We start from the raw sequence: 27515 nt of genomic DNA on the forward strand, positions 1-27515 counted from the left end.
AATTATAGCCATTCTGACCAGAGTGAGGTGATCCCTCTTTGTAGTTTTGATTTGCATTTCCCTGATAGCTAATGATGTTATTTTACTTCTGTATCTGAAATCTTTTCACATGTTATATTAATGTAGTGTATAAAATTGGAGTATGACCAACAGCGAGAGTGAGGAATGCTAGCAGTAACTTCCTGCTTCCATTCCTTGACTTCTCTTCTATGATATGGCACATGGGGAAACCTCAAAAGTGTCTTGTGGGTAATAGAGGCTAGATCTTTCTCACTGTCTTCTCACAAGGGTTGGATACAAAAAGAGTACAGAGAACTTGGTTCCAAGATGGAAAAAAGCCAGGGACTCTAGGGAATATTTCTCTCCACGGTTAATTGACCCTTAGAGAAGATGTCCCCATGTTGTCTTCAGAGCCACGTTCATTGAGATAACTAGTTCTCCTGACCTCTACAGACTGAGTCCAGGAAAGCCCTTTGGGAATGCTCATCTCCGTGCATACAAGTGTAATTGGCATCTTGAGTAATGGTTTTCAGAAGAGATTCAGGATGTGTCCTCTGGGTTGGAATCTCTGATGCCATCTACTTAGTGTCTTTGATTTGCCTCAGGTGACATCATCATAGGTCTTCTGGACTATGGCTTGATTCATTTCTCACAGACAGTACTCCTCTTCCCTCACATTTGCCTTGTTTCAGACCAAGTCTCATTCCTGATAAGAAAACATTCATGGAGTCATGAAGGGGCTAATTCTAAAAAGACCAGTGCTAAAGGCAAATTCTGGTTTTATTAAATAGAAAAGGGGGTATAAAGCTAAGAAGAGAGTGCCTTCAACGATTCAAAATAGCAGAAAACACAAAACAGATTTTCTTTTGACTCTAGGCCCATTGATGATTAAGCTGGTGTTAGATGTAGCTTCTTAATCAGGTAACATTAATTGAAATTCTTATTGCCTAAGCTTGCATGGCCAGTTTGGAATGGAGAGGCATCTGAAATATAGGTTTAGAGGCAGCAGAAGCATTTGCATGATTCAAAGACCCAACTAGTAGACGTTAAGGAAGTCCAGTTACTTAATCTATCCTGGCGTGTGCTGATGGAGCTCAAAACCTGAGCATACCTTGCCAGAGCCTTACAGAATTACATGCACTCTTGCTCTTGATGATGGTCTGTCACTAGGATAGTTAGCATAATCAGTGCTGACTGTGGAGGACAATATAGTCTATGCCATTCCACCAGTAAAAAGAGAGTTCCAGGGTTAGAGAAGGAAGTCTGATGAGCACCTCAGAAAAGACTTGTTTGGATGACCAATAGCCAATGTGTGAGTCAGCGTGGGCCTATCCTGGCCTCTCTATTTCACTTCTATACTTGTTCTGCCCACAAGCCTCTGCAGAGGAAATTTCAGGTAAGGTAATGTTGGTGTTTCAGGTATCCATGAAATCCTTTTCAGAAACTGGCGCACACTCTGACATTGTCAGTTTATGTCCTCATTCCTTAAATATGAAGGTGATATTAGTCAGTTCATGAGGAAAGCTGCCTGATGAGGCAGAGGAAAAAAAAGCCAGTTGAGAGCTGCAAATTGGAATGGGAAATTATTATAAAAGCTACCTGGGGCAGAAAGAGAGACGACATGAATCAGATGATGGAAAAGTTACGCTACAGAGATTTACAGAGAAAAATGGGAAAAAAATGAGGAAAGAGATAGGAAATATATGAATATTTTAGTAAAAGGGAAATGTGTGGATGTCTGGTTAGGGCTGGAGCGATCAGGGGGAATGCGGAAGATTTGGGCCCTTAGTCCACAAGAAGCTGAATTTGAAATAACAGTGTGAGGTGACAGCCAATATAATGATACTAGGCTGCATTAATATGGAGAGAGTTAATACATGTGACTTCTTTCTTATGGTCAAATTATACTTTAAAGAATACGTTCTGTTCTGAATTCTTCACTTTAGAAACTAAGTAGATAGTGTGGAATGCATGGAGAGCTAGGGAAACATTTAGGAGGAAAAACACAAAGAGGGATAGAGTGGATATTTTGAGGATCAATGTAGATTAGTATTTTGCACTAGGCTTCACCATGGCTGCCAACTCTCATTTTGAGAAGTGTGCATATGAGAATTAGATACAGGGCTGATTGGGAGATTTGGTTGATTAAATATTATAATCCTAGTTTTATCAGCCTGATCTATAATTTGAAGGCTCTCAGGTCTACCTAGGACACATATCCTGTTTGTTTTTAAGTACATAAGTACAATGGCTTTATTATGTTTCAACCTGGCACCTATTCATATTTCTTTAAACTATTCTTAACTTCCAAATAAAGACAGTACTGAGTTTTCCTTCCACCTAACATGATAAAGCTTTCCATGTACAATGAAAAACATGTTAACCTTTTCTCAAGAAGAGGATATAAAAGACACTGTGCCTTTCCCCATAAGAGGATACAAAATCCTTTTAGGTTTTTAGGCAAAATTCATTTACTCCTATCTGATTCATACCCCTCCTTTTATGTCATATAACTTAAATACCGAGATATGAATCTAACCATTTTGTTATATCGTATGTTAGAAAAGGTGATGATGGAGAGGATGAAGACAAAAATATTTAGTTAATATATGTGAACCAAACGTTCATATCAAAACAAGGAAGAAAGGGCTGTACTGTTACAGTTTTGTTTTGCAGCAGCTCACATGAGCACGGCTGGTGTTTACAGCTGTCTTCATTCACTCCCCATTTCATATTCCCTTAGTGTGCAGCTGGTCAGCTTCCTTGTCAGGTGAGGTGACACCAACTTCATTCCGGAATGATCTGGGCCCTTAGTAGTCCTGTCTGAATTGGGTGGTTATGGGTTTCCCCTGACTTTCATCACAAAGAGGCTCCCTAGAACATCTCCTGCATTGCAGACATGCTCCTCCTTATCTCCATGGTGTAGTAGCAACTGAATTTCCCCTTGCTACTCAGGATCGGTCACATCAGCCAGTATATAGTACCTCCTTAGCTTGTTGATTCAGTGATATGTGGAGCCAAAAGTGGCAGGGTAGCAGGCTCAATTATCAGTAAATGAAATCCTTGTTGTGTCACCTGGTAGAAAAATACTTCCCTTTGGAACAAAGACCTCTAACGCAGCAGAGCCTAAAAGTGCAGAAACAGGAAGCAAAGATTTTCCTGGTGGATCATAATTATAAATTTTATAGTGAGAGGACTCATTCCCATTTTTACCTATTGATGCCTGGTCCCGAGAAACTGATTGATGGAAGAAACAGCATCAGAAATTAGATGCAGATTAACAGGATTTACTGCATCCTGGAGGACATTGTCCCAGCCATATGAGGTGTTTCCGACCAGCTGTTGCCATAACCGAGTCTTCAAAAGCCCTTTCCACCATCATATTAAGCCAGTTGTTTTAGGAAGATGGAGAATATGCTAAGACCAGTGGATTCCATGAGCATGGGCCCATTCCCACACTTCATTTGCTGTGAAATGAGTTCCTTAGGCAGAAGCAATGTTTCATGGAGTACCACTATGGTGAGTAAAGCATTCTATAGGTCCACAGGTGGTTTTTTGGCAGCAACTGTACGCAAGGAAGGCAAATTTATATCCAGAGTAAGCGTCTATTGTAATAAAAACAAAGCACTGTCCCTTCCACGATGAAAGTTATCCAGTTGACCCACTCTACCACCAAGTAGCTGGCTGTTCTCCTGGATAGTAATACCGTATCAAGGACGCAATCTTGGTCTCAGTTGCTGGCAGGTTGGGCACCCAACAGTGGAACTTGGTGAGTGGAAGTCCATGTTGCTGAGTCCATGTGTAGCCTCCATCATGTCTTCCATGGCTACCTTGTTTGTGGGTCCATTTGCATGAACAGGAGTGACTGAGGAAGAGTCCTAACTGACATCCACAGAATAGGTTAGCACGTGGATAGGAGGACTCATTCTGTGGACAATAGTAATGGGCATTTCTTCCCTGTTTTTTATGAATGTTTGGCATGATTTTGGTTGTATGCAGGATAGTTATACCATGTTAGGCAGGAGGATGACTTTGTCCTGTTTATTTTGTGATTAAGTGTGCTTTAAGGAGATGTGTATGTGTACCAAATTGACATGGGATGGACTCTGGTCGCTTTGTAATGTGTCAATGTGGCTAGGATGAACTACATTTCCCTGAGTTCCCACGTTTGTGTGTTTCTGGCTAAGAGGAGCAACAGGAAAGATTCTCAGGGAGATGTCGAGGCAGAAGGGAAGCAGCTGCTGTGTTGTTTACAGACCGTAAAGTTGGTGATATGCTGCCTCACCTCACTCTTGTGAAGCAGCATCTGGGCCTGAGATTGGCTCTACCTTGCCCTCAACCTTCCTTTAGCATCTGTGACTTCTGGGCCAGGTGTGAGTGTTCAGCCTCATGAAGAAGGACCCCAGCTTCCACAAGATAGCCATACCACAAATTCCAGAGACAGCAAGAAAGGACATGAATTTCAGTCCACGTTGCAGGGTCACAGCTGAAGCATGTGGGTTCCAGCCTGCAATTGATCTACCACACTTCATACCCATCTTCCCTTCGTGACTGCTTGCCACAAGGCCTATCAATGTCCAGCATCAGACACAAAGGTAACAGCCTCACACAGACTGCTTAACCAGCTTTCACACTTTCACAGGGCCACATTTCCATACAATCTATTAAATGTATATGTCTACGTATCTATCAATTTCTTAGTGGTTCAGCTTCTCTGGTTAAACCTTGACTGGTATAATAAGCAAAAATAGTATTCATGTATTATTTATACATATAAATATAATATATAGAAAATTTATTGTATACATAAGGATAAAAGTACAAATGTTTACAAAAATATGAAACTGTATATATGTGTTTACATATTTTATAAAAGTGTATTTGTGTGTCTATGTACTTATAAAATATATATATAGGTGGTTATATATTTCTTACTTAATGAGGAGAGACTATTGTTTTGAAGTTTGGCACTTAAAGGGGCCAGAAGATTCTAGAATTTCAGAGTGACCATGTTTGTGAAGAGAAATTTGAAGTTCTCACTTTTTCTAAATGGTTACTTCAACAATTTGACCTGTTGTATAATTAGAAATAGAAAAATTTTTCTTCAAAGATTCTTTTGTAGATCAAAAGGTCATATTGTGAGGTATGCTGAACCCCAGTATTTCTGATGTCGCTCTTCCTTTCCACTTCCTGTTTCCCAAGGGACACAGAAAGGGGAGATGTGGCAGAGGAATCAGACCTCTCTGGCAGACTTCATCCTTGAAGGTCTCTTTGATGACTCCCTCACCCACCTTTTTCTTTTCTCCTTGACCCTGATGGTCTTCCTGATTGCAGTGAGTGGCAACACCCTCACCACTCTCCTCATCTGTGCAGATCCCCCGCTTCATACACCCATGTACTTGCTGCTCAGCCAGCTCTCCGTTATGGATCTGATGTATGTCTTCACAACCGTCCCCAAGATGGCTACCAACTACCTATCTGGCAAGAAGTCCATCTCCTTTGCCGGCTGTGTGACCCAGCACTTCCTCTATTTGTCTGTGGCTGGTGCGGAGTGTCTCCTCCTAGCTCTCATGTCCTATGACCGCTATGTTGCCATCTGTCATCCACTGCATTACACTGTTCTCATGAACAGAAGGGTGGGACCGATGATGGCTGTCATGTCATGGTTGGGATCATCCATAAACTCCCTATTTCACACAGTGTCCTTGATGCACTTCCGTTTCTGTGGGCCTCTAAAAAGCCACCCTTTCTATTGTGAGTTTCCAGCTGTTGTGAAGTTGGTACGTGGAGACATTACTGCTTATGAGACCACTGTGTGCGTCAGCAGTGTCCTGCTTCTCCTCCTCCCCATCTTTCCAATTTGTACATCCTGCATCTTCATCCTCCATAGTGTCACTCAGATGCATTCAGCTGGGGGTAAGAGAAATGCCTTTGCCACTTGGAGCTCTCACCTCACTGTGGTTTCCCTCTGGTTTGGTGCCTACATATTCTCATATATGAGGCCCAGGTCCAAGCGCACACCATTGCAAGGCGAAGTTGGTTCTGTGTTCTATAGTATCGTTACTCCCACACTGAATCCTTTAATGTATACTCTCTGGAATAAGAATGTAGCGAAGGCTCTGAGGAGAGTGCTGGGGAGAGATGTTATCACTTAAAGACAGCAATTGCAGTTGCTCTGAGTGTAAGAGAGGAATGGGATAACCTCCTCGGATTGATCTGGGCAAGCCCCTAAGAGTTTTCAAGGGTCCATATCCCTGATGACTGCTGCATAAATGAAGTGGTCAACACACAATTCCAGTCTTCTAACTTGGTCTCAGGCCTCCAAGCACTATAGAGTACTTACCTTAGTCCATTCGGGCTGCTGTTACAAAAATACCATAGACTGGGTGGGTTAAACAACAAACATTAATTTTTCACCATTCTAGACACTGAGAAGCCCAAGATCAAGTCTTGAAAGTGGTAGACCCTGTTTCATTTCCTTTTTATCTCTTTTTAAATGTAAGCTTGCCCTAATGTGTTTCCCTGAGTAACCTATCCAAATGGCACTCACCCTTCTCTGTCCCCTGCATCCACGTTGTAACCCTTCTTTGCATGATTTTGCACTGTATTGTTATATTATATTTTTTGTCTGTTTTACTAGAATGTAAGCTCCCTGATGGCTAGGACTTTGTTTGGGTTACTATTGTCTCACCAGAGACAATAAAACAGCCTGACATGAAAGAAGTGATCAATGAGTATTTGTTACATGGATAAATAAGTGACAGGACATAGATTGCTTTACTATCCCCATGACATTAATGAAGTCTCATTCAGAGAGGGGAAGAGACCTAAAAATGTATAACACAATTGATGACTTTGTAAGACTCATTTTGTGTCAGATATTCAGGGATTAATACCAGTCAAATTCAGAGGGCTAATATCTCCATGAACTTTCCTGAGGTGTAGTAGTCTGAGGGATGCCAAAATGAGGGACAAATTTCTATATCATACTACCTCTCCTAGATAAAAATGTCAGGAAGCCCTGGGACCTTCTTCAGAAGAATGACCCTTAAGGTTTGACAGCACAGCTGTACTCTCTTTGACAAGTAAGTATCTTCCCTTTGAGAAACAGCTTTTGGCATTTTGTAACCAGGTGAGCCAATGATCATGAGTTGGGTGTCATCTCAACCACCTAGCCCTAAGGTTGAATTTACCCTGTAACACTCCACAACCAGGGGGAATTAATATTTACAGAAACTGGGCCTGGGTGGTTTCTGAAGGCACAAGGGTGTTGCATACACAGCCGGCTCACAATCCCAGTTAGAGACAGGGGATTGTTCCTCAGCTACCTCTCCCTCGACACACGCAACTATGACGTTGTCAGGAATCCTATAAAATCATTGGAGAATGAAACAATCTAAGTGAAGAGTACGGATGGTTATTTGTGTATTTCTGGCATGTGCCAAAGTAAATAATACAGTTTTTATGTGGGCTCCTTTTGAAAAGAGATATAAAACTATGTTATTGTAATCATTGTTTATATGTTCTGGATATTAACTGCTTAGCCAATGGATGGTTCACAAATATTTTATCTCATTCCATAGTTTGTCTTTTCCCTCTGTTGGTTGTGTCTTCTGATGAACAGAACTTTTAAATGTTGATGTATTCCAATTTATCTACTTTTACTTTTGTTGTCTGTGCTTTTTGTGTCATATCCAAGAGGCCATTGGCAAACCATGAAGCTTCACCCCCAGATTTTCTTAAGCATTTTACAATTTTGGCTCTTACATTAGATTTTGGATATATTTTCAGTTAACTTTTGTATATATTGTGTCAGGTAAGGGTCCAAATTCATTCCATTTACAAAAAGAATCAAAAAGTATAAAATATCTAGGAATTAACTTAACCAATGAATTGATAGAGTTGTCCAGAGAAAATAGAAAACACTGCTTAAAGAAATTAAGGAGACATAAATAACTGAGAAGATATTCCGGGTTCAGGTTTGTAACACTTACTGTTATTATGATGTCCATACTACTGAAAGTGACCTACAGAATCAATGCAATCTTTACCAGAATCCCACTGGAATTTATTCAGGAAAGAAAAACCTATCCTAAAATGCATATGGAATCAAGGGACCTCAAATAGCCAAAACAGTCCTGAAAGAGAATAAAGCTGTGGGATTCCCAGTTCCTGATTTCGAGACTTTAATTCAAAAGCATGGTGATCAAAACAGTGCAGCCCTGGCATAAAGACAGGCATATCAACAAACGGAACTGAACAGAGAGCTCAAATACGAACCTTCACCTATATGGGCAAATGATTTTCAACAAGGGGGCAAGGTCATTCAATAGGGAAAGGACAGTTTGTTTCGCTAAATGGTGCTAGGAAAACTGGACATGCAAAAGAATGAAGTTGGACGCTTACTTTACACCATATACAAAAATAACTGAAAATGTATCAAAAAGTAAAACGTAATAGCTAAAACTACAAAACTGATAGAAGAAATCATAGAAGAAAATGTTTATGACATTGTATTTGCCCATTGATTTCTTGGATATGATAGAAAAACACAGGCCACAGAAGTAAAAAGAGATAAATTGGACAACATCAAAATTTACAGTTCTGTTAAGCACAGGACACAATCAGGAGAGTGAAAAGACCACCTATGGAATGAGATAAAATATTTGTAAACCAACTGTCTGATATATATATCCAAATATATAAAAATGACTACAACTCAAAAGCAGCAATAAAACAACCTGATTAAAAAATGATCAAGGAATTGTCTAGACATTTCTCCAAACAAGTTGTACAAATGGCCGACAGCCACATGAAAATATGTGCAGCATCACTAATCTTTAGGGATATGATTAGGAAAAATCAGCTCATATTGGATTAAAGACTTAAAAGTAAGACCTGCAACCATAAAATCTTTAGAAGAAAACATAGGGGATAAGCTCTGGGACATTAGTCTTGATAATGATGTTTTGGGTTTAATACCAAAAGCAGAAGCAACAAGAAAAGCAAAACTAAACAACTGGGACTACATCAAACTAAAGGACTTCTGCACAGCATGTGACACCACCAACAAAATGAAAAGATAACCTAGAAAATGAGAGAAATATTTTCAAATAATAAATCTGAAAATTAGTTACTATCAAAAACACACAAAGAACTCATACAACTCAATAGCAATACACCCCAGATAAATGCAAATGAAAACTACAATGAGATACCACCTCATGCCTGAAGAATGGCTTGTTAAAAAGACAAGAAATAACAAGTGTTGGAGAAGATGTGGAAAAAGAGAATCAATGCGCACTGTTGGTGGGAATGTAGACTGGCACATCCACCATCGAAAACAGAGTGGAGATTCCTCAAAAAATACAAATAGAATCACCATATGATCCAGCAATTCTATTCCTGGGTATATATTCAAAGGAAGTGAAATCACTATCTTGAAAAGATGTCTGCATCCCCATGTTCACTGTAGTGTTATTTATAATAGACAAGACATGGAAACTACTGAAGCGTCCATCTATGGATGAATGGATACAGAAAATGTAATATATATATATACAATGGGATATTAGTCAGCCATAAAAAGGAAGGAAATTCTGACATTTGTGACAACAGGGATGGACCTTGAGGGTGTTATATTAAGTGAAATAAGCCAGACAAAGAAAGACAAATACTGTGCAATTTCACTTACATGAGGAATCTAAAGAAATGGAACTCAAAGATACAGAGAAGAGATTGATGGTTGCCAGAGCTGGGGGTGAAGGTGGTCAAAAGTTAGAAACTTTCAGTTGTAAGATCAATAAATTCTGGGGATGCAATATACAGCATTGTGACTATAGTTAACAATGCCATATTGGGGGGCTGGCCTGAGGGCATAGTGGTTAAGTTCACATGCTCCGCTTTGGTGGTCCAGGGTTCACCAGTTTGGATCCTGGGTATGGACCTAGTACCGCTCATCAAGCCATGCTGAGGTAGCGTCCAACGTAGAAGAAGTAGAAGGACATAATATACAACAATGTACTGGGGTTTTGGGAAGAAAAACGAAAAAAGATAAATATTGGGAACAGATGTTAGCTCAGGGCCAATCTTCCTCACCAAAAAGCACACACACAACACGAAATACCATATTGAATATTTGAAAGCTGCTAAGAGAATAGACTATCAAAGTTCTTATTCTGACACATGCTACAACATGGATGAACCTTGAGGAAAATATGCTAAGTGCAATATGCCATCCGTGAAAAGACACATACTATATGATTCCAATTATAGGAGATGCACAGAGTAGTAAAATTCATAGAGATAGAAAGTAGAATAGTGGTTGTCAGGGGCTGGGGAAGGAGGGTTTGAGGAATTGTTCCATGAGTACAGAGTTTCATTTTCAGAAAATGAAAAGACTAAAATTTGTTGCACACAATGTGAAAGTACTTAAAAGTACTGAATCATACAATTAAAATGGTTAAGATGGTAAATTTTGTTATGCGTATTTTATCACATTTAAAAATTTTATGTACAAAGCACAGACAGGGCACTCTCATAATTAATGAGATATTTGTTTGGATCGCAACTCGACTTTTGGTGGTGAACACAAGGTAGCCTATATAGAAGTCAAAATATAATGATACAATTGAAATTTATATAATGCTATAAATCACTTTTACCTCAATAAAAAGATAAAGTTCATATGAAATATTAAAAAAAGTATGATCAGAAATGTACCACCAACATAAATTTTTTTTTCTGCTTTATCTCCCCAACCCCCCCCCAACCCCGTACACAGCTGCATATCATAGTTGCATGTCCTTCTAGTTGTGGGATTAAATTTTAACAGATAAAATCTTTAGGAACATTTCCACTAAAACCAAGAGCAATAAAAGCTCACAATTATGACTACTGTTGGACATTGTACTAGAGAATCTTGCCAATGCAATAAGAAAGCAATAAGGATAAAGCTTGAGCAGAAAGAATCATTTTATTGTTTTTCACAGCTTAGAAGTCCAAGACAATCAACTTACAAATCAATGGAAGCAACAAGTAACCTCCAGAAATGTACGACAAACAATACACTATGTAACAACCCAAATGACCAGTCCGAAATAGAATAAAACATTGATAAATAAAGTGAAAATGGTGAGATAAATGGGGATAAAACACATTCTTGAATGGGAAACATTTTATTGCAAAGAAGTCAGTTCTTAATAAAATTAGTCTTTAAGTTCAATAAATTTGAATCTGAATCTCTTAATGTGTATTATGGACTTTGCCAAAACAATTCTAAAAGTCAAATCAAGGAGAAAATTTGTAAGAATGAACGCAAGATAACTGAAAAAGAGCAGCAAGCAAGAACAGGTGCTATCAGCTGTCAGAACATGCTCTGAAATAGAGAAAGTGAAAACAGTGTGGTATTCATTCAGGGAAAGAATCAATGAAAGAACAGTGAGTCCAGAACACAGATTTATATACAGGAATCTGATACTAATAACCGTGACATTCCAAACCAGGAGAAGATGTTAGAACATGTAGCTACCCATGGCAGGATGTGGGGCAAGAACTCTTTAAGGTATCATATAATTTTCAAGCTTTCTAAATGTTTCATGAAGTCCGTGAATTAAAATCTTGTATTTATTTTCTGTGAGAGTTTGTTTTACCACTTAATCCTGGCAGGGTGTTCCTATCTGGCTTCAGCAGAATATTATAGCACTTGGGGGCAAAGATGCATCGTAGTAGCCCAGCACTGGAAGCCAAGATAGAAAAGATCTCTGCAGCTACCATGCTCTTCCCCTTGGTGCTTGTATACGGGGGAGAAAGGTGATCCAGACACCACAGAACACCAAAATGCTGAATGTCAGGTACTTGGCTTCACTGAAATTGTCAGGAGTCTGCTGGCCAGAGAAGCCAAGGTGAAGCTCACGAGGGCCAAGGAACCCAAGTATCCTAAGGAAAGGTAGAAATGATGACAGAGCCCTTTTTGCACACATGATAAGGAGCGTAGGCTCAGAATGTGCATCTAGGTGAACAAAAGGGAGAAAATCACTTGAATCGATGAGCAGATGGGAATGATGGAATTATGTGCCCCTGACAGCATCCACTGCCTTATCTTTCTCCCTGGTGTTGTGATCTTGAAAGCCAGAACTACAGCGATGGTTTTATCCAAAATCTGGAAACAGCTACAGTCCACATGACTCCAATGTCATTTGTTGCAGGATGCAAGTGGAAGTGTTGGGATGGCCCTTGAAGAGCAAGGAGCACAGGAAGCAGAGGATGAGGCATTTGAGAAGGATGTAACTGAGAGACTGGTTATTAGCTTTGACTGTGAGGGTGTCCCTGTACTTCAGAAAAGTCCTAAGAACCACAGATCTTAGGGCAGACAGACAAAGGGCTGCACAGGCAAGTACCATCCCCAGAGGATCTTCGTAGGCCAATAAGGTCACAGTCTTTAAGAGGCAATGACCTTGATTACGATTTGGGTATTGATTGTCTGGATATGTCATACATTGCTTCATACCTAGCAAGAAAAGCAAAGTGCCGTTAACTTGGGTTCAGTGATTCTCATGAGCCCCAGAATACTCACATTTGGACAAATTGCTATAATTAGACACCAAACTAAAGAATGTTATAGGAAGAAAAATTCCAAGTTAATGCTGTCTATTTTTTTCTTGCTATATCAAAGGCCAAGGAGCCCTAACATCATCTCTTTTGTTCATCTTCCAGACACAGAGGAACAAGTTTTAACTTACAAATAAAAATTACACCCATCTATACCACTTAAATAGAGGTAGGATTGCACATATCCTGGATTCATTCACTCAAAGGAAAGCATTTATTGATAACCTCTAGTGACGCATGGAGCTTCCAAAGTTTTGCAGATATAGAGATGGCCAAGACGTAAACTGTCACTTAAGCTTCAAAATTGCATTAATTCTGATAGCCAAATAATTAAAAAACATCTCTTATTCATTATAGCTTCTACTATTTCTGTTCAGATTTGAATCCCTTCTATTTTAACAAGACAACTCCCTAACGAGTCACCCTATCTTCTGTCTTGAAGCCCTCTTACGTCTCATCAACTCAATTGTACTAATTAAGGTTTCTATTATTTAAACCCATTCACGTACCTTTCTCGCTTAAAATGCCACCATTATTCTCACATTTGTAAAGAAACAAGTCTCAAACATTAGTGCATATTAGAATCACCTGGAGGGCTTGTTAAAGCAGAGTGCTGGCCCACACTATCAGAGTTCCTGATTTGGAAACTCAGAATTTACATCTCTAATAAGCTCCCAAGTGATGCTGATGCTGTTGGTATAGATACTACACTTTGAGACCCACCATTCTAGGTGCAATCCAAACTCCTAGCAATGCACAAAAGGTCCATTATTATCTAGGTTCTACCTACCTCTCCTGTAGCAACTTTTTTGTGAGGGATTGGATAGCAAGGATAAAGGAACAAATTTTAATGTGCGCGGGTGCTATCCCAAGCAATTTACTTGACAGATGAAAAAATATATCTCAATTCTCCCACAGTCTGTGAGGTAGCTAGACAGTATCGACTCATTTTTCAGAGAAAATAATTGAGGCTTAAAGAGCTTCAGTAACGCACCTGAGATCTTGGAGATAGTGAAGGCTGGGCTGGGATCCAGACTTCAGAGCAGGAGGTCAGACTAGGGTGAGGGAAGTGAGATCCCAGAGGTGCAAAATTTAAGGAAGCACTCACTTTCAGGTGCCAACCCCGCCCTTGCCTGACCCTGAGAGTGAGTGCCTCCTTAAATTTTGTCACCCAGGCACCTCACCTACCTTTCCCTAGTCCTGGCTCTACTCAAGACTGTCTGACTTCAAAGCAGATGATCTTCCCATTACATGCCTTTTGCTAAATTTAATGTTCATCACCACCTTTTCTCTTAAAAAGTTGTAATTCTCATAAAATTATAGGGTTTAGATAAATTTCTGTATTTTGATACTTTTTCTCAAGAGGAGTTCCTATAGGTTTAAGTTCATAAATTTAATTCATCACTAAAAAGAAAACTGTAGGCCAACCTCATTTATGAAAACGCTAAATCCTTAAATAAAATATTAGATAATGTATTCAGGTCCATTAAAAAGTAACACATCACAATTAGGGCTTTTTAAATGCTTTAATGGAAGAACTTGAAAGAACATTCAACTTACAATGAGGTAGAACTGAGTTCAAAATTGTCCAAAAGTTCGCATTGATTTTACACTGAATTATAATAAACAAAAAGAAATAACAAAAACTCTGAAGATTTCTTTTTAAAAAATTTTATGGTGTAGTTCAAATTGGCTGAAATTTGTCTCTGAATGTTTGATGAGATTCCCATGTGAAACCTATCTGGACCTAGTGCCTTTTTTGGTTAATAGCCTTTTTACAGCTTTTAACACTTAAAATCTTAAAAGAAATCCGTCTTTAAATCTTAAAATGCTCCATTAACCTCATATCTGTGTGTATAACTTCTCTTTCTCTCTTCCTGGAACCTCTTTTCTTCCCTTCTACACCTAACTATCAACCATGTCTCTAGACTGAGCTGGAATCATCTCACCTGAGTAGCATTCCTTGCTCGTGTAAGGCTTATTGATTCTATATTTCCCAACACATCTTATTTCTATTTCTACAATCAAGTTTTACACTTTATTGCAACTTTTATTTACTTGCCTGCTTATTTTATTAAGCTGGGGATGTTCAATGGAAACGTGGTTTATTTGAAAGAAAATGAGATTTGGACTTATAATAGTATTAAAATTTGGGCTCTTCCACTTACTAGGGGTCTAATCTTATTAACCAATTTTGTTAAAAATTATTAAAAAGTTTGAAATAATGTAAGAGGGTGACTGAATGCATTTTCAGTGGCATACTCTAGCATCGTCTAACCAGCCAACACAAGCGTTATTTATTTATCTAGGACTATATATCTGTTTGACTTAATGATTTATTGTTTCATTAGAACCCAAACACTGTGTAGTTACATGTTAATCTGTACATTGTTGGGGAGTGGCAGCCAGGAGAAAGATAAACCCAAAGATTATGGTTTTATTGCCCTGTAGGACATTAACCATTTTTCTATGTAACCTAGCAATTGTATTCTAACATTCTTTTGTTGATGTTGTATTGTCAAAAATGCTTTTAGTGGGGCTGGCCTGATGGCTTAGCAGTTAATTTCGTGTACTCTGCTTTGGTGGCCCTGGGTTCACTGATTGGGATCCCAGTCACAGACCTCCACACTGTTTATCAAGTCATGCTGTTGCAGGCGTCCCACATATAGAGGAAGATGGGCACAGATATTATCTCAGGGCCAATCTTCCTCAGCAAAAAGAGGAGGATTGGCAGCAGATGTTAGCTCAGGACTAATCTTCCACACCAAAAAAATGCTTCTAGTGATGAACTATAGAAACCGCTGTTTCACAAAAAAGGTTTGTGGTTCTTAGAACCACTTTTATCATCTCATTGATTTCCACATTAATTAATTAGTTAAATAAAATCATTGATACGTGTTTATTCCATAATGTTGAAAGTCATGGACTTAATTTTTAAAAATTTATGCTCAAAGTGCACTAAACTCACAGAAAAATAGTAATGATGATACACTTACCCCCATAGCTATTTTTATGGGAAAAAATGAGTATATGTGTATGTACCTGCACCATAGTCTCCCAATAACTAGTATTTGTATTTAGCATTACTTTCTCTTTATCTGGTATGTTGCACCTAATAGGAACTCAATATTGATTTCTTGAACATATGTATCGTTGAATACAAATACAGTTACTTGTTGAGTAACTGACTGAATTATCAACAACGAATTGGCAAAAATAGCCACACTTACATCTTCAATGAGCCTAAATTTCTAGGTGTTAATTGACACTGAAATGCTAAGTTTTGGTCTGTTTTCCTAAGTCTGAGCTGTCTAACTTTTTATCTAGACTTTTTATTTTAAGGTAATTGTCGATTCGCATGCAGTTAGAAATAACACAGGGTGATCCCGTGTACCCGTTACCCAGTTTCCTCCAATGGTAACACCTTGCCAAACTCTAGTACAATGTCACCACCAGGATATTGACCCTAATATTCATTCATTGGTGAAACTTTCTATTTCTTTGCTGAGGCTTTCCACTTTTTCATTTCTCTCAAGCATGTTCATAATTGCTCACTGGAACATTTTTATGATAGTTCCTTTAGAATATTTATTAAACAATTCTGACATCTCTGTGATCTTGGCGTTACCATCTATCGGTTTTCTTTCTGCACTCAGTTCAGATCTTCCTGGTTCTTGTTATGATGAGTGATTTTTGATGGAAACCAGAACATGTTGGGTATTGTGATATGCAGCTCTGGATTTTATTTAAACCTTCTATTTTATCTGGCTGCTTCTGCCAAGGTTCTGGCTAGGAAAAGGAAAAAGTGGTTCCTTGTTACTGCAGGGGAGGGAGAAGTCCAAGATTTCCACTCAGCCTCTGTTGACACATGATGAGGGAAGATGTCCCCATTTCTTCTGGGTGGGGTAGGAGTTCTGATTCCCCACTAGGCCTCCATGGCAGCTCCCTGGTTGGGAGGAGTGGGAGTGCCCCCTTACTGCTGCCCATGTGGCTTCACTACCCTGAGACAGAAAGGGAGCCTTGTAACTACTGGACCATGATGGAAGCCCTCACTCTCCACTTGGCCTCCTCTAAGACAACACCTGTTGGGGGGGAGGGGTGCTTCATTGTTGGCATGTAGGGGGAAGTCTATGCACCCCACCTGGCAGGAGAGGGCCTGGGCACTGCCCAGAAGTGAGAAATGTCCTGTCTGTCCACTTGGCCATCTCTGATACCACCCTGGCAGCTTGCCTTGTTGCAGGTGGAAAGGGTGGCTGTCCACACTCCCCACTTGGCCTTTCCTGGTGAGAGTGGGCCACAGATTTTGCCATGATGTTTGAGTGGATTAGAGCAGTTCTTGTCTAAAAGTTTTCTGTCTTGCTAGCCTGTCCGTTTCCTGATCTTTTTGATAGAGAGAGCAGACTTTTGTTAGGGCTTTTTAATGTTGTAAGTGCTCCGGCCTTTCCAGGTTGTTGGCTTCTTCAGACCCAAGTCTAGGACATATGAAGCAAAAAGAAATCCCAGGAAACTCACCACCATGGCCTTCCTTGGGTGCCACGGTCCCTACAAGTGTGTCTCTTCTCTCACATTTCAGAATCATCGTAGGTTTGTTTTATATATATGCCCAGCGTTTTAGTTGTACTTAGAGGGCGGAATAGAGAAAAGTGTGTCTGCTCCATCCTTCCAGATGTGGAAGTCCTCTGAGCACTAAGGTTTATGTTCATTCTGAGGAAGAGAAACTTCAGGAAAATCAATTGCCTTTTATTGTTTTGTTTCTACTAACTGCTCACTACTCTTGATCCTTGACATATTTGGATATTTTGTCAATATTGATCTTGATTTTCTTTTATATTTTTCTGTGTATTGTTAATATCTAGAAAAAATTACAATTGACCTATGGAAGAGAAAATAGAAATATTGGTTGATACTGTTATTGAAATTTGGTCTGTGAAGTAAAAAATTTAATTAATTCGTCAAGGAGGCAGCATACTGTGTTGGCTAAATGCATGGACAGTTCAGCCAGATTATCAGGTTGAAATTTGGTTCCACAGTGGCCAGCAGGGTGACTTTGGGTAAGCTCCTGTGCCACCATTTCCTCATCTTTAAATGGAGTTGATATCACTATCTGTTTTTATATGCAGATACTTGTTGTTAAATGATTTGATGTGTGGAAAGCACTTCTTAGAACTGTGCCTAGCATCTAATAAATACTATCCAAAGGTTTGCTATTCCTAACCATTTGCCTATTTATTTTTATTAGACATAATTCCCAGCTGCATGTTCTGTTCTATATTTAAGTGTGTATTTTTGGATAGTATCTCATTTCTTTATTGTTAGAGTTTAAGAACACATTTTAGTGTCTGGAAACAGAAGTCTCCTATCTATCAAAATTCTCTTCCAATATTTTCTCCAAATCATTCTCTGTATCAACTTTAAAATACATTCCATAAAGGTCCACATTTTCAAGCAAATTTCAGTATGAAATGCCTTCGATTTACAAATAAATTTAGTAAGGCTTGCTATCATTCCAATTCCATCAATAAATAAAGGTGTCCTATCAATAAATAATGTGAGCCTTTTGCTTATTCAAAAATTGTATTATATTAACAATTAAATTTTAGAAGTTTTTAAATCAGATTTGCACACTTGCAGTTTATTACTAAGTATTTTAAATTTATTCCTATGTTATTGGGATATTTTTCTGCTATATCTTTAATAGGGTTGTTACTTGTACACGGAAAGCCACTGCTTTTTGTGTGCTTATTTGGAGACGGAACTTCTTCCCAAATTGTGGCAAAAATGCTCATTTTTGCCTGTTCTTATTTTTATTGTTTTTGGTGGAGAATATGGGCCCTGAGCTAACAACTGTTGCCAAAATTCCTCTATTTCCTTGAGGAAAGTTTTCCCTGAGCTAAGAGCTGTGCCTGTCTTCCTCTGTTTTGTATGTGGGACACCAGCAAAGCATGGCTTGATAAGCGATGTGCAGGTCTGCACTCAGGATCAAACTGGAGAACCCCAGGCGGCAGAAGCAGAGCACATGACCTTAACCACTATGACACCGGGCCAGCCCCTCTGACTAGGTAATCACCGTGCATCTCTCCTTCAAGTTACCCAGAGTTATATTACACACTGGTATTATGTGAATGGAATATTTTATCATTTTATCTACATGATTATTGTTATAAAAAGAAAAATCATATATTTTTGTATTTGTATCTCATATCCAGGAGGTTTTACTTTCAAGTTTTAGGAATTATACTGTTTCAGTTGATTCTTTGGAGTATTTTTTGTATAAAATGATGTATTTTAATTTCTTATGTTTTCCTTTTTAATAAATATCACCCTTTTTGTTTCATGAATTGTTGCACCACCCAGAACTCTGGAGCAATGTTAAAAGACAGGAATGAAAGTGAACATTTTATGTTGTCCACAAATTTAAGTGTAGATGGTATTTTCAGTTTTTCATTATTTAACTGCAATGTCTGTTGGCAATTCCAAAATGTTAGTTATTGTGTGAAAAGTCTTCAGGACCAGTCTTTCATCTTGGGGTCCCATGCAACCCTAGACTTGCTGTTTTTCAGCCACAGTAGACCTTTTTGTCAGGTCCCCGAATAGTGGAAGAAATGTGCTATTCTAATTATCTCTGACAAGGAAGTCTTCCTTTATTCAGCTGTTATAATTCTACTTATCTTTCAGTACTTAAAATAAAACACTTTTGTACTTTTTTGTTTCTTTTGTGGGGAATATTCTGACATCTCAAAGTAAGGTTAGATACTACCCCAATATTTGTATTTACTGCACTTGTATCGTGACCCTTATAATGTTCCTTGTGATCACTCATCATGTTCATCTCCTTGCTCCCTGACTCTGAACTGGCAGAGAACAAGTGTGATAGGGCAACCAGGGGTACTAAAATGCATCCTCAGCATATTTCACAGTGGCTGGTTCATAGCAGAAATATAGGATATGTTTTTCGTTTGTTAAGTCATGCACATTGTTTCTGAACACTTACGTGTGTCATCATCGGTGCTAGTAACTTGAGAAATTAAGCTAAATAACATGCACCCTTCAACGTGTTCATATTTGGTTGAAAGACTTATATACAATAAAACCAAGATACTCATAATGACGTGTGTTAGGTTCCATGGTAGAAACAAACACAGGTCACTCTGGGATAGCCCTTCAAAATATTTTCTTGAGAAGGTAATGCAAAGAGTCAAAAGATAAGTAGGAGTGAACCAGGTCAAAGAGAAGAGTATCCTTACATAGGGAAGATTATTAACTTTACTGGAGAAATCAGTGAGTAAATGAGAGAACAACTTTGAGATGTCAGTCCTATTCTCGATCCTCCCCATTTTGGGAACAAATAAGGACGTAAACGAAAGGATGAGTAGGAAACTTCCTCCAGATCTGCACCTGTGTCAGTGGAAACCTCCTTCTCTGGGCAGAGGGCACAGTCAAAGCAGCAGGCAGCCTTTCTCCACTGGGGAGCTTGCCTGGATGCAGGGCCACAGCTCTTGCTACACAGAACAGGGACTCTGAAGAAATCAGAGGGAAGTCTTGTTAAAATCTGAAAATATGATCTAGTTCTGTGTAACCAAAATGTTTCAGGGACAATCAACAAATTCCATTTAAAAGAAGCAGCCCCTTTGATCACAGGGCTGGATGCTCTTAACTACTGTATGATGTTAGCCATAACAAATTATAGAACCATACACTTTATTACATGTATTTTTATTATCTAATAGGCATTAAGAAAGAAAGATTACTCAAGTTGAAAGGAATGTTAGACAATAACTTGAGTTGGAAGAGGTGACTGTGCTTGCCCTATTGAGCTGAAGGAGGACATCAAAATCCCCACGCTGGGCTCTGTTCTAAATACATATGGGTCATAAATATCCAGCAATGAAACTCTCCAACCAACCTCTTTAAACCCAGTGACCCAATCAATGAACTCTTCGTAGATGGAAAAGTCTTGACAAGGTGGTGCCTGTAGGACAAATTGTCCTACTTTCACCTGAAGTCCAAGTCCACCAGCAAAGTTCGAAAAGTTGAGAATATCATACTCTTTCACAGAGATTCTTGCTGATCTAGATGTACCTGGTCCCTACCATTGCAGTCAAACTGTGTGGTCTTCCGAAAGGAGTGGAGATGGAAAAGCTGTAGTTGAGCTGCAGAAGGAATTTTGGATTTGGACACAAAAGATCTGATAGCTGTGTGACATTGGAAACATCCCTCTTCTTTTTAACTTCAAACTTAAAAGTACTCACTTGTATTATAAGATTCAAAAGAGGCAACCCATATGGAAGTAACTTGATAACCTAAAACAAAAATTTAAACTGATATTTAAATATCATATAGTATGTATGTGATTTACATATGTGATACATATATTTTTATGAGATAAACATGGTAAGTTATCCACTATAGAATCAGACCCTACATAGGCACTTCCCCTGTCAGTCACCTCCTTGAGGAGATGCTTGGAGAACATGAAAATCAAAAAATATCTATGCATAGCATTCAGAAAATATTGACCAGAGAATCAAATTCAGCCTCTCTCATTTGTCATTAGCAGTCTCTCAAAACTTCTCTTAACTCTTTTGCAAAATGGGGATAAAAATACTGCCTAAAGAAATTGTGATATAAGGTGAAACATATACATATATAAATATACCATTTCTATATCATGCATATATATATATGCATAAGATAAAAAATTTAAGTTAGCTACTAGCATGCCAGAACTGACATAAGCAATTCGAGCACTAGAGTTCTCTCTACTATCATTTAAGGCCATCATGGAAGAAGTCCAAACCTACAATAATGAAAAAAGAAAGACAATATTGGCAAGACTCTGAGGCTCTTTGTGACTCAAAGAGTTCCCTTTGGCCCATAAATTCCAAAATTCTATCTCTGCCATTGTCACCTTTTTCTTTACAATTATTTCTACACAAACAAGTTGAAATTGAAAGACTCTAAGACTAGAACTCTGTCTTAAGCACTGAAGTTAGTAAAGAAACTGGTATAAGTCTGAAAAAAGAACCCCAAACGCTGATTTCATACTGATGTCCTGAAAAAGGTACATTTGACTATGTATTTGGACAAGATATAAAATTTATAGACCATCAGACAAGGAGCAGCTTGATTTGGAACATTACCTACTGAGGGTAAACAACCAGCCTCTCCCCATTCCCTATTGATTGCATTTCTGATGGCTGCAAAAGAAGTTTATGAAGGGTCTGGGCCACAGCACAGACAGCATTTTATACACAGTTACTCCCGCCAGCCATGGCCATATCAAACTTATGCAAAGGGCGAGACTCAAAAGAGGCATTGAGAGGACAGTCCTCCAAATTTTTACATTCAGTTTCAGAAATCAAGCAATCAAAGTGCAGGTTCCGTAATTTAGTGAGGTAGAAGTCTTCTGGGTGTTTAGAAGGGGTAACTTTCTGGAGAAATTGTTTCAAACCAGGGATCTCGCTGTGTGGTTGTCAAAAAGTGAGAGTCCCATGGAACGTATCAAGCATGGAATAACTTTCACGGAACATAAAATCCCAAGGCAATGTATTGATCAGACTTGCCTGTCACCAAAAGGTTCCCCTTTGAAAAGCTCAGTCCTATGAGTGAGTCAGAGTCACCATAAATGACAACCACATTTGCTGATGAATCGCTAATCCTGAAATGCTATTACCAGGCCAATGAGAAATATATGCTGTCAGTGACAGAAATCAATTCAACAAAGGCCACACAGATGCCACTCTGGTACATCTCTTTTCTCAAGTCCCATAGAAACTGAACCCCTTTCTTGTCTTCTGAAACAGCCAGCACAACCCAGATCTAGTCAAAATGCAGCCTCAACCAAACCATACCAAGGGCCAGTGCTGTGTTTCTGGGGGCCGTCTGGTAGAGAGATGGAAACTGGTCTTTGTCCCTCAGGATGGGATCAAAAGGGCCATAGGTGAGTTAAACGGGAAAAGAAAAATATTGTCCCATTTGAGATCAAAGGAAGCAACGTGAGGAAGAAATGAAGCGCAATTATCAGCCTATCTGACTTCCATTATGTTCAATGGCCTCAAGCCAGACTGATGGTTGCTGTTCAACAAGTGTCCCTTCGGGGCCGGCTCCCTGGCCCAGTGGTTAATTTCACGCACTCCGCTGCGGCGACCCAGGGTTCAGATCCTGGGCGCGGACATGACAACACTCCTCAGGCCACGTTGAGGCAGCATCCCACATCCCACAACTAGAAGGACCTGCAACTAACATATACAACTGTGTACGGGGTAGGGGGCTGGGGAGATAAAGCAGAAAAAGAAAAAGTAAATAAGATTGGCAACAGTTGTTAGCCCAGGTGCCAATCTTAAAAAAAAAAGTGTCCCCTGTAGAAAGGAATCACAGAAAAGCTTTGTTCCTTCCACTTTTGTGCATCACTCTCCCTCTGAAAGTTCTCTGCAAAACAATGGCCATAAGTCAGAAATCCCCAAAACTTTAGCCAGTTAGGATCTATCCAATAGTATGCTCTTTGACATCAGTCTTAGCAGCCTATTTTCAAGTACCATGTCTGACTGGGCAATGGAAACAAAATGCAAAATGAACAAATGGGACTACATCAAAGTAAAAAAATCTTCTGCACGGCAAAGGAAACCATCCACAAAACCAAAACACAACCTAACAACTGGGAAAAGATACTTGCAAACCATATATCGGATAAGGGGTTAATATCCAAAAGACAGAAAGAACTCATACATCTCAACAACAACAAAAATCAACAACCCAATTTAAAAAACGGGCAAAAGATCTGAGCAGTGACTTCTCCAAAGAAGATATCCGGATGGCCAACAGGCATATGGAGAGGTGCTCAACATCATTAGCGATCAGAGAAATGCAAATCAGAACTACAAGGAGAGGTCCCCTTACTCTGCTCAGAAAGGCTCTAGTTAACAAGACAGGAGACAAGTGTTGGAGAGGATGTGGAGAGAAGGGAACTCTGCTACACTGCTGGTGGGAGTGCAGACTGGTGCAGCCACTATGGAAAGCAGTATGGAGTATCCTCAGAAAACTAAGAATACATCTACCGTATATATGATCCAGCCAACCCACTGCTGGGTATTTATCCAAAGAACTTGAAAACACCAATGCAGAAAGACACATGCACCCCTAGGTTCACTGTGGCATTATTCACAACAGCCAAAACTCGGAAGCAACCTAGGTGCCCATCAAGGGAAGAATGGATAAAGAAGATGTGGTACGTATGCACAATGGAATACTACTCAGCCATAAGAAATGATGAGATCTGGCCATTTGTGACAACATGGATGGACCTTGAGGGTATTATGTAAAGTGAAATAAATCAGAGGGAGAAAGTCAAACACCGTGTGATCTCACTCATAAGTAGAAGATAAAAACAGTGACAAACACACACAGAGCCATGGAGATTGGATTGGTGGTTACCATAGGGGAAGGGGGGAGGGGAGAGAGCAAAAGGGGTGATGAGGCTCCCATGTGAGGTGACGGAGTATAATTAGTTTTTGGGTTGTGAACATGATGTAATCTACACAGAATTCGAAATATATTACAACGTACATCTGAAAGCTATATGATGTTAGAATCCACTGTTACTGCAATAAAATAAAATAAACTAAAGAAGTATAGGAGCCTCAAGAGACTAACAGGCTTTTGAAAAGTTATTCTAGGGATTTGTATGGCTTAGCTCAGGGTGGCAGACACCAGCCTGAGAAACAGCTGTGACATAGCCACTAACTTCAACTAAATTATACTCCGACTGGAGGGAAATCAAAACTACTATAATCATAATTTATTGAAGGCTTCACTTTGTGCCAGATCCTGTGCTAACTGCTTTGCACCAACTATCTCATTTAATCCTCACATCCAAAAGCTAGGTTACCGTTATTCTCCCCATTTTAAAGGTGAGGAGGCGGAAGCAGAAAGATGGCAATCTGCCTGGAATTCACAGAAGGATTCTCTATGTCATGACATGACTTTTTGACAAGATTTAAAGGTTTAACACATTACCCGGAAGATGCAGATCACAGCATCACGGAACGTGAAAAACACTGAGTCCTGCAAAATGTATTAAAACACTAATTATGGATCCTCACAATCTCTTTGCACGTTTTTTCAGATGAGGGAAAACCCAGTGTGAAAAACCGTTGATGAGATGTCTCCAGATGAGGACTATGTCTGGTCTTTAAAGCCGGGAACTATCCCAGTAGATTCTGAGTCAGTGGGTCCAGAGTAGGCCTTGAGCATCTCTGTTCTTTTAAAAAGCCCCACAGGGTACACTTCCGTGCCTTTGGAGTTGGGCAGTACAGTCATGCCCTACATCGGGACGTTTCAGTCCACAACGGGGGTCCCAGAAGATTAGTCCCATGTGGCCTAGGTGTGTAGGAGGCTCTGCCATCTAGGTTTAGGAACTCCATGGTGTTTGCACAGTCTCGAGATTGCCTGACCATGACACACTCCTCGGAACTTCTGCCCACTGTTAGGCAAAGCATGACTGTACTGCCTTAGATTCTCCACGGTTCCAGACCCTGCACTGTTTACATGACTGCACACACAGAGGGCACCGTGTCTGAGGCAGAGAGCAGCTGGAATCACACAAGCTCTCGACAGATAGTCAAGGAAAGGCGTGCTCTGCTTACACGACTCTCTACTTTTCTTTGTGTCTGAACTATTTTATAGCTAATCTGCTTTTCTTAACGGAGCAGCTTTGCAAAAAAAAAAAGTTACCAACAAATAGTAAACAAACCAATATAAACAATACGTATTAAATAAGCCTAACCCTAAAATGCTACTGAAAAGGCTTTTATTTCCCTGGGATAATTTTGACAGCAGTAGATTCTTTTACCAAGAGCAGCCAATTTGAGAGAGATTATTTCTAATTCCACAGTGCTACAGATGCGGTCAGTAGCAAGTGCAAGCTGGAAAGGAAATAAAGTTGGGTGTAATCCATTCAAGTTCACACGTTTCACCAGGGACAGCCTCCGAGCCTTTAATACTTATGTATGTATTTATCCATTTATTTAATCAACCACTACTAACACCTACTATAGGCCAGACACTGCTCTAAGTACTTTACTGATAGGAAATATCCTTTCACCTTTACACTCACCTATGGAGGGTGTGTTATAATCATCCCCATCTTACAGATCAGGAAACTGACACACAGAATGGTACGGTAACTTGCCCAAGTTCACACAGCCCATAGGTGGCAGAGCTAGGACCCATTTGACAGAGTCTGGCTCCAGAGTCCATGTTCTGAATCACCATGCTTGGTCTCCATAAACCTATAGAAAGCGCCAGCTTTAATCGAAAAGTTTTGTTTTCCCCACCCTAAGGTCCCTACGCGGCCCCAGTCTCCAGGGCACTCTTTCAGCTCCTCTGACAGGCCATACTCCTTCCTTGCCCTGTCCCAACGCTCTCCCGCACAAGTCCTCCTTTTCTTTTAGGCATCTGCTCTCAGCTTGAACATCACTGCCTAAGCCACAAAGTCTAACAGTAAATGCTGTATTTTTCAACACTCAACACAAAATTGCTTTCACGTATCTCCTAGGTAATTAGTTGCTGCCTGTCTGTCCTTTCCAACTAGGCTGTGAGGCCCAGTACGTCAAACACCCTGTCAGTCTTGCTCACCAAGTGTCCAGACCACTGAACACGCACCGACCAGAGGAAAGGAAGGACTTGTCCCAAAGTCAACTCTCCGGACTTTCTGTGGAAGGCGGGAACGAACGGAGCACCCTCGAGCCTCACGCTTTCTTTGCCAGACTTTCAAGTGTGGGACACATAACCTGTGCTCACAACGCTCCCCGGACAGCCCCCACTCCACCCCTAACAGGTAGACTTCTGCACAGTCAAGGGCTTTGGAAAGCACTGGCTCTGCACACAAATATCAAGTGGCCCTGGACAGGCCACTTCCCCTGAACCGGCCTCAGCTTCAGGGGCACAACAGGCTTCATGAAAACCCCAACGGAACGTAGCCTCTAAAACAGGGAGACCTGCACTCCTCAGAACGCATCGAGACCAGTGTCCTTATCGACTTCGCGTCTGTCCTTCCAAGGAGCCAAGACCACGGGGGCCGCTTCAGCGCCCGACTCCCGGGCACCGCATCCCCAGGCTGGCCCCGTGCCCGGCACACACCGCCCGTTCCATGAACGTGTGACGCGCACGAAGAGACGCCCCCCCTCGCTCCGCGCGCCGCACAGCTGTCCCGCGACCTGACGGGCACCTCTCGGCGCACAAGCCTATTCCTCAGGGACACGCTCGCCTCCCACCAGCCCCCAGGCCCACGCCCCCAGGTACCTCTCCCAGATGGCATCGTCTTCGCAGGCGCCCTGGTCGTCCGTGTCCGGCGAGCAGGAAGAGCGGGAACTGAAGGAGGGCCTCCTCAGGCTAGCGGCCATGGCTGTGGAGGGCCCGGGCTGCTGTGCCCAGCGGGGACACGGAGCGGCGTCCACGGACGAGCCCGGCCCGGGAGAGAGCAGCAGAGCGCGGCCGGACTCCGCCGGGCTCGGCTCTGGCCAGGCGCGGCTCGCGGACGCCTCCCCGCAAGGTGGCCCAGCAGCCGCGCGCTCTTCGCGCGCGCGCACGCCCGCCGCCCAGATGCTCCCTGGCCTTTGCCCCGCCCCCCCTCCGGCGGCGGACGTAGACACCTCCCAACCAACCAACCACAACAACAGAAACCCAGGACTCCTGTCTCCCTCGGGGTGAGATCAGATATTAAAAGCTTGCTTCCCGTTCATTCAGTTGAGGAACCAATGGGTGTCACTGATTTGCAAAGTAGAAATGACCTTGGGCGAGGCTGAGGTGGGGCAGTTTAGCCAAGCGGAGAGGTTAGCAGATGAAATACACCACTTTCTTTGACTCATCCTCAGCCTAGAGGGTATTGCAAGCCACTCAACAAGCATAGT

The 27515-nt window shown here is 40.7% G+C and overlaps 2 protein-coding genes across 37 annotated transcripts in view; one reads left to right on the forward strand and one right to left on the reverse strand.

Moving 5' to 3' along the window:
- The window catches only part of LOC138922834 (olfactory receptor 2AE1-like), a 142510-nt gene extending 126285 nt beyond the window's left edge, over positions 1-16225 (forward strand). For 35 of the 36 annotated variants that reach the window (XM_070259216.1, XM_070259204.1, XM_070259210.1 and 32 more), the window contains one exon: positions 5203-16225. In XM_070259216.1, coding sequence (XP_070115317.1) covers positions 5203-6155 — 953 coding nt within the window. In that variant the 3' untranslated portion in view covers positions 6156-16225. Of the gene's footprint in view, positions 1-4194; positions 4596-5202 lie in introns of those variants that run through there. The other variant, XM_070259231.1, reaches the window with a different exon arrangement.
- Positions 1-27201, reverse strand: part of LOC138922835 (odorant-binding protein 2b-like) — a 69370-nt gene extending 42169 nt beyond the window's left edge. The window contains exon 1 of the mRNA XM_070259242.1: positions 26908-27201. Within this exon, the coding sequence (XP_070115343.1) occupies positions 26908-26923 (16 nt within the window). The 5' untranslated portion in view covers positions 26924-27201. The remainder of the gene's footprint in view (positions 1-26907) is intronic.
- Positions 27202-27515: the final 314 nt, after the last annotated feature.

Source organism: Equus caballus, unplaced genomic scaffold, assembly GCF_041296265.1.
Source record: "Equus caballus isolate H_3958 breed thoroughbred unplaced genomic scaffold, TB-T2T haplotype1-0000016, whole genome shotgun sequence".
In the NCBI taxonomy this organism is placed as follows: Eukaryota; Metazoa; Chordata; class Mammalia; order Perissodactyla; family Equidae; genus Equus; species Equus caballus.